Source organism: Cynocephalus volans, chromosome 15 (assembly GCF_027409185.1).
Source record: "Cynocephalus volans isolate mCynVol1 chromosome 15, mCynVol1.pri, whole genome shotgun sequence".
Classification (NCBI taxonomy): Eukaryota; Metazoa; Chordata; class Mammalia; order Dermoptera; family Cynocephalidae; genus Cynocephalus; species Cynocephalus volans.
Window position 1 is genome coordinate 63,213,533 of NC_084474.1, and position 12,254 is coordinate 63,225,786.

Here is a 12,254-nt window from a genome sequence, read left to right on the forward strand (position 1 = left end):
CTTCAGGTGAATGAATCCCCATTATGTGTTTCTATTTTCCTGTAGTACTTAATACCTTCTAACACACCAAATATGTTATGATTATCAAATTAATATCTCTCCCAGTTAAAATGTCAGTCCCACAAGGCAGGGATCTATGCTTCATTCATTGATGCATCCCAGTGCCTAGAGCAGGGACTGCCACGTAATAGATATTCAATAGAAGTTTGTTGAATGAATGAGTGATGGATAATAAGTGATTGAGAGAAAAAAATATTAGGTGGCCAGTGATCTTAGTAGAAGAGCATTTTGAAATAATTTATTAAACTTAACTTGATCTTTTCTAATAAAAATATTTACACAGAGTTTATGTTGGAGGAATGCCCTGTGAGCTTCTCATACCACAATCTGATAATTTGTAAGTAATTCAAATAATTTTCCTTATAAAATAAATAGTAGATATAAATGTGCTAAGTTTAAATAGTAATTGCTAGCACTGCAAAAGTAAATATTTAAAATACAATAAAAATTATAATCTTTTATGTAGCAAATTAACAATCATCTTGTACATTTAGGTACTGCCTTACATTCTCTTCTATCTCCAATATAGTATGATATGAACTACTGTTTAGATTACTATAAGAGAAGATGTTTTGAGAAATATCTTTATCAAATAATTGTCTCATTTGGTAGTATTTTAAACTCTTTAAAAGGAATATTAATGGGGATGGTAAAATAGATTACAAGCTATTTCATTGTTAAATTAAATTTCATTCAAATACCTTCAATGAAGCCTGGAAAATATTCTCATTTTACAGAAAGTTTGGCTGTAGTGAGAGTTTCTGTCCTGAAACATTAATGAGGTGTTTTTAAGGGAAACATAATACTTAAAAAATTTAGTGTCAGTATAAACTTTGATATTAACATACACATTTTATTAGGTATGGTCTAAGACTAGATCATCCGAATGGAGACATGGGTTCTATGATTTGTAAGATGACTGGAACTTATGTTGGTAAGTGTCATTTTTCTTCATAATTGTCATCAATGCCTGACTCTATTTCCTTGTTTTGTATTCTTCTACACCTCCCTTACCCTTTCTTTGTATCATTTTTTTACTAGTATTTCCTCTTTTCCTTGACTTCTTTTCACGTTCATGCAATCATGCGTGAATTAGTTTTTTCTTAAGATTTACGTAGAAGGTAAACTTCAAGTTTCTTCTTTTATTTTTTTATTTTTTCTTCATCCAGAGGATTCCATGACTAATTTAGCTGTTTCACCTGTTACCTTAATTTTACTCTGTTTTATTTCTTCTTACACTCCAACCACATGGACCTTTTAATTCTTGAATGAGCAGTTTCCCTCTGTCTCAGGCCCTTTGCAAACTTCCTATGGTGAAAATTTCAGATAAGATGTCGCATCCTCAAAAAAGCCTCTTTGGCCTCCTGTCTTACATTCTCAAAGCTTTTTCCTTAATAGCCTTATCACAATTTTTCATTCTCTGTGTCATTGCTTTTGATCGGTTGTGCCCTCCACTAGACATTACATTCTTTTTTTTTCTTTCAGTGTGCATGCCGAAGGGGGTACAGTTTGTTGTTTCAATACATGCATATATTGTGTAATGATTTAATCAGAATAGTTAGCATTTCTAGCACTTAAACATTTATCATTTCTTCATGGTTATAACATTCAAGAACCTCTTTTCTGACTATCTTGAAATGCACGATGCGGTATTATTAGCTATTATTACCCTAAATCACCAGAACCTATTCTTCCTATCTAACGGTAACTTTGTAACTTTAGACATTACATTTTGTTAGAAGGCAAGCTGTGTGTTCACCCTGCATTTCTCAATCCCTAGCAGAGTGTCTGAACAATTAAACAGATGTTGTATGAACAAAAAATGTCAGGGCAATATGGTTACATATATGTTCTTTTATTATTCTTCATTCATGATGATATTTTTTCAGGTTTTTCTAGTTATAACCTCGAAACACCTTATTATGTATATTTTTAAACTGTGTGCTTCTTTAAGATAGTTCAGTTTTCATTTCTTTGACACGTAACAGGTGATTGCATAAGTACAGTTTTGATTTTATATTTTTCTCTACTTTTAAATCAGCTTTATAATATAGAGTTATTATTATCCTGTGATTGGTAACTTAATTTATTGTGTATTTTAATTAATTCCAGGTCATCACAACGTCAGCTTCATCTTAGACAGTGATTATGGAAGGTAGGTCATTTTGTAAACAATAATTTTCTTAATTTATTCAACTGGGTAAATAAAATTGTGTATATTTACTTTGTGCTGTTGATGCAGAGATTAAAAAATTAATCACTCTTTTTCCCAAAATTAACATTTAAAGGATTTGTAACTCCCTTTCACTCATAATTTGCGCCTTGCACATGACCTTTTAATTGTTGGGAAATCTAGCATTAATTAGACAACAACAAATTTTAAAATATTTAATTGTAATATGGAAAAATGTTATTTTATGTCTTGCAGCTCTTCTGATTTAATGGTAATTCTTTTGATAACTAAAATAAAGTTTGATTTGAACTGATATAAGAATAAATAAAACCTCACAGTTAATATTACCTGATAAAGGTTTTCTTTTAAGATATCTAGACAAAAAGAGTAGTGAAAGATGGTAGTTATATCTTTAAATTGTGCACCTTAAAACCAATGTAATAACCTATACTTACAATTTTCCATAAAACTAGGACTCATTTACGGATGTCCTACATCCTAAGTTCAGTGAGAAAGACCATCAATACATTTATGGAAGTATCAGAATATGCAAATCTCAATACATGTTGCAAACCTCATATTATAGATGATAATAGTGAACATTTAGTGGTAGGCATGGGGTTAAGCACCTTACCTATATTATCTAGTTTAATCCTCCCAAGAACCTATAAATTGAATGCTATCATCCACCCCATGTTACCCACTGGGGAAATGAGACTTAGGAATGTTAAATAATTTGCCCAAGGATATTCAGCTAGTAGGAAACAGCATTAGTATGATAACCCATGCAGTCAAACTCCAGGCCCCAAGCATTTTACTGCAGTGCTCTGCTGTAACTGATGGAGGGTTTCAGCCACCAGTACCACGTCTCATTACTTAACATCCTGATCCAGGATTCTCTACCATGGCAGGATTATTCCACTCTTGAGAGCATTTGCAAATAGTGGGGGAATTTCTTGGGTGTCACAGCAACTGGGTATGTTAATGGCCTTTAGTGGACCGGACTGTAATATGTGCAGCATGTCATAATGCTTCCCACTGAGAAAATGAGCCAGTTGACAGAGATACAAATAAATCACATTATTTAGCATCCAATATTAATATAGCTGTCGTAGATCAACAAAGGGATAAGTTTGTTGATTTCTTTTTTGTTTTCTGAAGAGAGACTCAATGATCGGAAGTTTGAGAAGAATGACAATACTACAATCAAAATAGATGTTATGCTTGCTCAGTGTTCACAAACTGCAAGGATGAGATTTGGTCTCTCCATGCCCGGAACTGCAATTGAGTTAGTGAGACCAAATCCACTATCATTGTGTTTAGAGAACACTTAGATCTAGATACCTAGAGGCAATAGGTTTGTAAGAAAGTGATGTCTGGAATCAACACTTCATCATAGACCAACATAGAATAGACCAAAACCATATAGAGTGGCATAATTCAAAAGCAAATTAAAGTGGAAGATATGCAAATCATAGTAGGACACACCTTTGTGATTTACATGGGGCAAATGACTTAGAGTCCCATGAATTAACAGTTCTTGTCTACAAGGACACAACATATTTACATATAAATTGATAAGATAAGGCAATAGGATTTTATTGAAAATATTAGAAAACCATATTAGAAGCAACAATTATTGTTTTATTTATTACTTTTTTATTTTTATTTTTTAGGCAGGTGGTCAGTACTTATTAAGCTTTAGGCGATTTCCTGAACTATATATGGTCCTTTTATGTTCTCAGTATCACTCTTTTTAAGGTAGAAAAAAACAAATTTTTAATTGAATCTGTATGAAAGGTATTAATTACCAAGTCCATCATATGTCTCTCAGAGAAATAATTATCCAAAAATAGAAGATTTGAGTGTTCAAGGTTGAATGTGAATGATAAGTATACATAAATCAATATGCTGCATTAACATGCCCAGAAACTTTCAATTTAAAAATGCTAGAAAATTCACACAATATAGGCAAAGACGCTACATTAAATTGTTGATTCTGTCATCTTGATTTATAATTCCTTTTTTTTCTTTTTTAAGCCAATGACTATCCTTTTGATGAAAGTCTTAAAATTGAGGAAACTGTGTTTCTACGTAAAATATTGTTAGGCATTTAAGATAACTATTAATGGCATTTTCAAAATATTCAATCATTTTATAAATTATAAAACTCATATTTTACAAGTTTCAGGAGCATTGCTGAATATCTAATGAACCAATTAAAGACCATTGTGGCACCCATTCTGCATCTTTTTTAATAGCCAACCTTCTCTCCTCTATTACCCCAAGTTCAAACAACAGCTGCTCCAAACTGATAAGGTTCGGAGGAGGCTGCTTTGAGAAATACCTAGTTATTATCAATGAATTAGTGAAAATCACCTCAGTGTCATCCAAAACAAATTATATTCAAGTTTTATTTCAGGAGGCAATTCCCCACTAATTCAAGAAGCTGAGTTAATGAAATGCAGAATCTGAGCAGGCACAATATTGTTGGAGCTAACATGATGTAAACCTTTGGGAAATCAACTGAAAGGCTAATAACATAGAAATATAAAATCCACTATGAACTTCTTAAATAACTAATTTAGCATAAAATATTTCCAGAGACTCCTTAGTTTTGCAAATGCACGTTGTAATGCCTGGGTTGAACTTACAGGAGAGTTCATTTTTGTCTTAACCACAAGATTTGCATTGTCCTTTTAGAGTCTAGTTCACTGAATTATAATTATGATGAATGGGTGTTGAGTCTTAATATTTGAATTTCTTACCTCATCTAATTGTGAATTTCTTTGAGGTAATTAAGGGAAAATCATTTAATTTCTAGGATTCTTTCCCTTTGTAACGCTCCAGGCTGTGGAAATGCAAGTGTGTATCTGTCAAAAAATATAAGCAGTCTCTGTGTTTATTAAGTATGATTTAAACCTGGTAGATTGATGTTAATTTGCATTTATCCACCTGTACTTTCACACAATTTAGTGAGCAGGGGAGGAACTTTGTGCAGTCACAGGTTAGGAGCCAGGGATCTGGACTCAAATTGACTGTACTCCTATTCTGTTTCTGCCACTTGCTTTGTGATCTTGAGTAGGTTAAGTCCATTCTCTGAATTTTATCTACCACATGTGGTTGATGTAAAGATCAAATTTCATAATAGACTGAAAGCTCTCAGCATGATACCTTCTCTTAGAACCTAAATGAGTTCTAAGAGAAGAGGGCATGGGGTGTTCAGTAGAAGAGCCAGCCTTTACGAAGAGTAGTCCTCCTGACTGTTTTTCTTCAATGTCAACATAATTTCTTAAAATCAACTTTAGGGAGGTATAATTTGCACATAATAAAATGTACATATTTTAAGTGTGAGTTCAGTAAGTTCTGACAAATGTATATACATGTGCAACCAACAATGAAATTAAGATATAGAACATTTTGATCTCCCTCCAAAAGTACTATTCTGCTCCTTGGCAAATTATGACATAATTCCCATCACTAAAATTAAAAAAAAAAAAAAAAAAAGAATTCCTAAAATAAAGAGCATTTTTAATGCAGAAAATTTTACTTTTTTTAAAAAACAGGAGTTTCCCACAGAAAATGGCATATTTTGTTTCTTCTCTCAATAAAATTTCAATGTTTCAAACATATGCAGGTATGTGACATTTCTCTTATTCTGTATGTGGGGGGCAAGGTGATGTGTACTTCTTTTCATCAAATCAAATACAATAATGATTGTAAAGTGTACTACATTATTTTATGTACTGCTAGGAAAGGAAAAATGCCTAAGCTAGGGAGTCTAATAGAAAGCCCTGGCATTGTTAGGACCCCAAAAACTACATTCTTAGTGTGAGATTGATTGAAAAATAAACTCATCGCACCAACAGAGACAGAATGTCTCAATTCTCCCCTGTCAATTTAATTTAAAGAGGTCTCATGTTGATAGTTCTCCTATAAGCATCAGAAGCAACCACAAATCTTCCTGGAAGAATTGTACTTCATCGCAGGTCAGTGATGGAAAGACACATTCTGATTTCAAAGATGTTAAAATGTGAAAAAATGTGTTTCTTGGAATCTATCAAATGTGATATATCTTGGCTTTTTCTAGAAACTTACATAATGTGAAACTCATATGCAATAATACTTAGAACTTTGTAGAATTAATGAGAATAAATTTTAGAAAGAGTCTGCCATATGTTCAGTAATGGGCTATTTTACCAATATATCTAAAACTTTTATATGCAAAGCTACAAGAAGTCCAATCATAGTTAAATGTATTACTACATGAGAAAAATAAAAATAGAAGATGTTGGCCCATAAATATAAGAAAGATTCATTCTTCAAGAGCATATGGGAGAAGAGGAGGTTCTACCTGCCATCCTGTGTTTTCTTATGTAGCTTAGGTTTTCCTTACTCTCTCCATTCTCCCATCACCAGTGTTGCTTTAGTACCAGTTCCCACTAAAGCCTGTTCCACATGGAATGCAGGTCTCTGAGAAAGCCATGTTTATTGTCCTCGTTGCAGGATTGCATCAGAGAGAAAATAATGAAACACCTAATTCATTCATTCATTCATTCAGTACCTACACTGTGTTAGGTTCTATGGCTAGATAATTTGGAAATTTTGAAAAAAATCAAGCATTTGTGTAGTATTCATGACATTTTATTTAATGTGCTTTCCCTTCCAGAGGTCACTACAATTTCACCTTCAAAAGGAAGCATTCAAGGTGGCACCACACTGACAATAAGTGGGAAATACTTTGATCAGACAGATTTCCCAGTCAGAGTTGCAGTTGGAGGTATTTTTCATGATTTTTAACATGCTTCATAAGAACAAATCCTGTCTGTTCTTGTAAAAAAAATATGTATGATTATGTTGCTTTGTGTTGCTTTGCCCCGCCATGGATTTGTCACCCCACTTCCCCTGGGTGATGGAGATGCAAAGGATTACTCAAAGCGCATCTCTTCTGAGCAGTGAGAAGCCCCGAAGTGGTTAACTTCCCCAGAACCCTCAAGCAAGAGGCATCCCTTCCTTGGGAAATTAACCCCAAATTGGAGTTCTCTTCCTGTATTTATTCTCCAGACCAGGAAGTTACAAGAAGAGAACATAGGTGGGATTATAGTTTAACAATATAGGCTGGTAACTTTCAGTGAAACAAGCCAGATGACATTCCAGTAAGGCAATTAAGTTGTCCTGTCAACAAAAGCTTGATCTTAGCAAACATTACTTCTCCCTTGAGCAATTTTCCAGTATCTTTACATTTCAATCAGTAACTAGTCTGTCCTTGAGCCAGCAACCTTGCTGTGCCACAAATCTTTATCTTATACCAGAGACTTATAGCCTGAGGAAAATTTCCAGTCCTCCTCGAGGTCAATATTTGAAACTGCAAGAATTTGGAAAACCAGGCCCTATGAAGTACATTTGCTTTATAGTATATTCCACATGTGTGTGTGTGTGTGTGTGTGTGTGTATAAAATAGGCTTTTCTCAGTTAATGTCTTAAATTTAAAGCTGGGTATTTTCACACAGACATTTGTTCTGGGGCTTGATGCTCTTCCCACTGCAATTTTCCAAAGTGTGCCACTCCTTGCAGCTTTATGGGACTAAGACTTGAGCTCTGAGGTTGGCACCAAAGGGCATTGTGTAGCAGCCTCACAACTGCCATCTACAAATTTCTCACTACAGCTTAAGGACACACCTACCCTCTATTTCATAAGCTCTTAAATGCCTTTTTTGAACAGTTGGTATTCTCAACGATTTAGCTAATTATGGGGAAATGAAATGTAAAGTACTATTTTGGGATACTCTTCTTATATTCCTCTCATATACTGTGCCTCTTCCACATATCAGTAATTACTGATGACATTGGCCTTGGAAAGAGCATTAATTAGTGGGTTATCTGTTTGCAAATGCACATAGGGCTTGGTTCTCTGGTTACAGATCACTTTTATGTGTCTTGTCTAGATCTGTTCAGAGGCAGGGAGCTATGCAGCTCAAAATAGAGGTTGGGGTGAATGTAATGGTGAGAATCTCTTTCCTCAGTTATAATGACATCACTTCCCTTGATAGGCAGTAGACAAGATGGCTGCCCATGCAACTGGACACACATATTTTCTGCTACAGACCTCTTACTCAGATACTATCTATTTTTTTATGGAATCTACCTATGAGCCAGCAAAAATATGATTTCAGAAGAGAAGAGAAATGGATATAAAGGAACCTCATTTAGCATTTATACAATAACTTTCCTGTCCCCATGAATCCCTTGCTGATCACCTGCATAAATATTAAAACCTGGGTTTTAATTTTATTTTTTAAGTTTATACCATGTATTATTTTGATCAGATTTGATATTTTAAATAATAAAACCAGGGACATAAAGCACTTTTAATTTATGGTACTGTGCTTATTTTGACTACAATACAGTTGATATGCATAGAGACCATTTTAGTTTTCTAAGATATTTCATTGCCATTACTGTGGCAACCAGATTCAAGATTATGAATCCTCAATAATTTCTTGAAAATAATTACTTTATGTATCTTTCCTTTGCAGTAAAATGGGCTATTGGTTTAATATACTATTCAAATTTACTATTTTCTAGTTCAATTTTCTTGCATCCACAAGCATTCAAAGGGAGTGTCAAAATTTAAATGTTGCAGGCTACCAAGCAAAGCTTGGTAAAGTTATTTCCCATCATTTCCCTTGTCCTCACTTTTTGTGGGCTGTGATTGCCATTTCAGTAAATACTTATCGAGGACTGACCTTACATGAGGAACACATAGAGTTCTAAGACATAGACTCTTCCCTCAAGCCTAATCGTGCTTATATAGAGGTTACAATCATTCTCTTTTAGACCCTTGTCTGTTTTGGTGAAAATACTCATTTAAAAATTATCATCCTTTTTGTTTCTATTTGAAGAATTTGGACTAAATCACCATTTTCCCACCTATGAGGTCTGGGGTCATCTATCTTTGCAAAGTCTGAACATGCTGGGTTTATTTAGCAACTTTTCCGCAAGGAACAAAATATAAGGCTTCACTTTCGACTCAGAAGTGAAAACTTTTACAAAGACATAGTTTTATTACCTTTTTTTAAAATCAGAAATTGTGACATTTTCTATCTCAGACTTGTGATATTTTCCCAGGAAAATGTTGCCTTATGGAAATATGACAATTGATGAGTGATAAGCTTTAATGGAGAATATGTAAAGGAAATGAAAAGCCCCAGCTTTTCCTCTTGCTTACATAACTTTGTTTTAATAGAAAAAGTACTTCAAGGTAGGTGGATGTGATTTGCATTCTGAAGCTTCAGTAGTAATGGTTCTGCACCTTGCTTCTCTGTAGGTCAAGCCTGTGATATTTTGAATGTCACAGAAAATAGCATATGTTGCAAGACACCCTCTAAACCTCATACTCTCAAAACTGTATATTCAGGTAAGTTATCATAAGAGAGAATGGCCATGTCTACATTTGCAGAAATAGAATATTATTGACACACATAATTAGTAAAAACAAATATTATTGAACTTTTTAGAATTTGTAGTGGGAATTATAATAAATTTCCTCCAAGTTTTTAATTTACATTTTCTGGATCAGGAAATATTTGTATTATAACAGCTGCATTTAAATTATATCCTTGGAGATAAACCCAGCCTAAATTCTTCAGACACCCTACTGAAAATAGCACATCTCTATTGATTGAGTACAGTGATGCCTTTATTAAATTAATTTATGATTACTAAATCTTGGCTACATGAACAGATTTTAAATGCCTTTTCCTGGTTAAAAAATAAATAAATGGGGGAGAAAACAAATTCTTTTCCTGGGGAAAAAAATAAATTTTTACTTGTCAAGGATGGTTTGGGAGTGAAAATAGGAGGTGAGATAAATTCTTTTCAGACATTCACCTGTGGGCCAGTGAAATTGCAGCTGATGGCCATTGGATCTGCACTCATATCACTGAAATGCTGTACATGATATGTGTATCTCATATCTTGTGCACGTAGTGAGATCTGTTTATAATTGTGTCATTGGTTGGCATATGAAGCCTAATGAATCTGTTTACCAACCATTTATATTTCTTCGTTTTGAATTATATTAGAGAAAATATGACCAGTTTAAGAAAATAAATTACATTTATAATTAAAGACATTGAAGAAAGTTGTATTTGTCAGAGAGTACTGCTGCTGTAAAAGGCTGAAATATTCAAGCTTTTCTTCAACCAAATTCAACTGAAGTGGTGTAGTGTAGCTATTGTTATCCAGATCCAGACAAGCTTTAAAGCTGCTGTAGGAAGGCATGAACCTAATTGTTCTTGTATTTAAAGGGAAAAAGATAAAGAAAAAAGAAAAGGAAAGAGTGAAGCAGTTTCTTTCTGATTAGGAAAAAACTTAATCACAGGGTTTACACTGGCAAGAGTCAATACACTTTATTTGGAGCATTCTGTGTTAGTCTCCTTCTGTTGCTTGTAACAAAATACCTGGAACTGGGTGATTTGTAAGAAAACAATATATTTATTGCTTACAGTTTTGGAAGCTAGGCACTTCAAAATCCAGGGAACTCATCTGGTGAGGGTCTTCCTTGGCAGTGGCTTTACAGCAATGCAGGGGTCGCACATGGCAGAAAATGGCGGAGCAGAGACAGAAAGAGAGTTCGTCACGCACTCTCCTTTTAATGCCCTCAGAGCCATGTCCACTATTCCAAGAATGGATCAATCTGTTCATGAGGGTGCAGTCCTCACAATCCAATTACCTCTCCAAGACCCCATCTTTCAACTATCACAATAGGATTTCCCACCCTCTTAACACTGTCACAGTGGGGACGAAGTCTCCACTACAATAAACTTTTGGGGGGACACAATTCAAGCCTCAGTGAGTTTGAGGGGGACATTCAATCCACAGTAATTCTCTTTTTGATTCTCTTCAAGCAGAAGATGAAATCCTAGAGCAGAAGCAATGCTTAAAGAAAGAGAGAAAAACAAATATTGAGCAAATATTGAGAGAAATCATAAAGACAACAGTGTCCGCTCCCCAATTAATGGCTTTGTAAGCCCACCATTGAGTAACTTTTATTATTAGAGAGAAAAATCAAGGCAAAGACTTTGTAACCAAATGGTCTTAATTTTGAAGTGTTGAGAGTTAAGTATGTAAAGCAACATCAGTCATGTGATAGGTAATAATTATTATCTATTGTTATCTGAAGTGCTTATTAAATGCCAAGTATTTTACACATATATTATACATAATTCCTATAGCAACCATGCAAATAGTATTATTACACTAATTTTGCATATGTGAACTGAGGCTCACAGAAGTGAATGAATAATAAATACGTTGCAGATTGTCCTAATAGCACTCTGTCTTCTGGATACAGGTACATGTAGGGGTATGTGTAATTGTTTTCTTTGCATGCATGGTCTCTAAGTCTGAATTGAAATAGAACATCTATAACAACTACCCAAATAGGCCATTGTGACATGGTATCGTGATTCTGATGAAAGGCTTCTTTAATCTTATTATGTTTAGGTGGGAGAGGCCTAAAACTTGAGGTATGGAATAATAGCCGGCCAGTCCATCTTGAAGAAATACTTGAATACAATGAAAAGACTCCAGGGTATTTGGGTGCCAGTTGGGTAGATTCAGCTTCTTACAGTTGGCCCTTGGAACACGATACATTTGTTGCACGCTTCACCGGATTTTTGGTGGCTCCAGATTCTGACGTTTACAGATTCTACATCAAAGGTGATGACCGTTATGCTATTTATTTCAGCCATACTGGACTTCCAGAAGATAAGGTAGGGAAACCCCAGAATAGTACTTGATATTATAAAAAGAATATGATGGTCTTTATATGTATCTCAATTATTCTAAATCAAAATCAATGAATACATTAAAGAATCTATGAGAAATGATTTTATGCAGTTGGGTTTTTGGATATTTTAACACACATATAATATAAGCTATAGTGTCGTCATGGAAAACCTATAGCCTAAAAGAAAGTCATTTCCCACATCTAAATTTTCTCAGTCAAGGGAAAAAC

At 34.2% G+C, this 12,254-nt stretch overlaps 1 protein-coding gene across 1 annotated transcript in view; it reads left to right on the forward strand.

Moving 5' to 3' along the window:
• The window catches only part of PKHD1L1 (PKHD1 like 1), a 157,128-nt gene that overhangs the window by 20,169 nt on the left and 124,705 nt on the right, over positions 1-12,254 (forward strand). Inside the window, exons 7-13 of the mRNA XM_063079268.1 lie at positions 344-397; positions 921-994; positions 2,173-2,215; positions 5,800-5,870; positions 6,903-7,013; positions 9,561-9,650; positions 11,741-12,009. Coding sequence (XP_062935338.1) covers positions 344-397; positions 921-994; positions 2,173-2,215; positions 5,800-5,870; positions 6,903-7,013; positions 9,561-9,650; positions 11,741-12,009 — 712 coding nt within the window. The remainder of the gene's footprint in view (positions 1-343; positions 398-920; positions 995-2,172; positions 2,216-5,799; positions 5,871-6,902; positions 7,014-9,560; positions 9,651-11,740; positions 12,010-12,254) is intronic.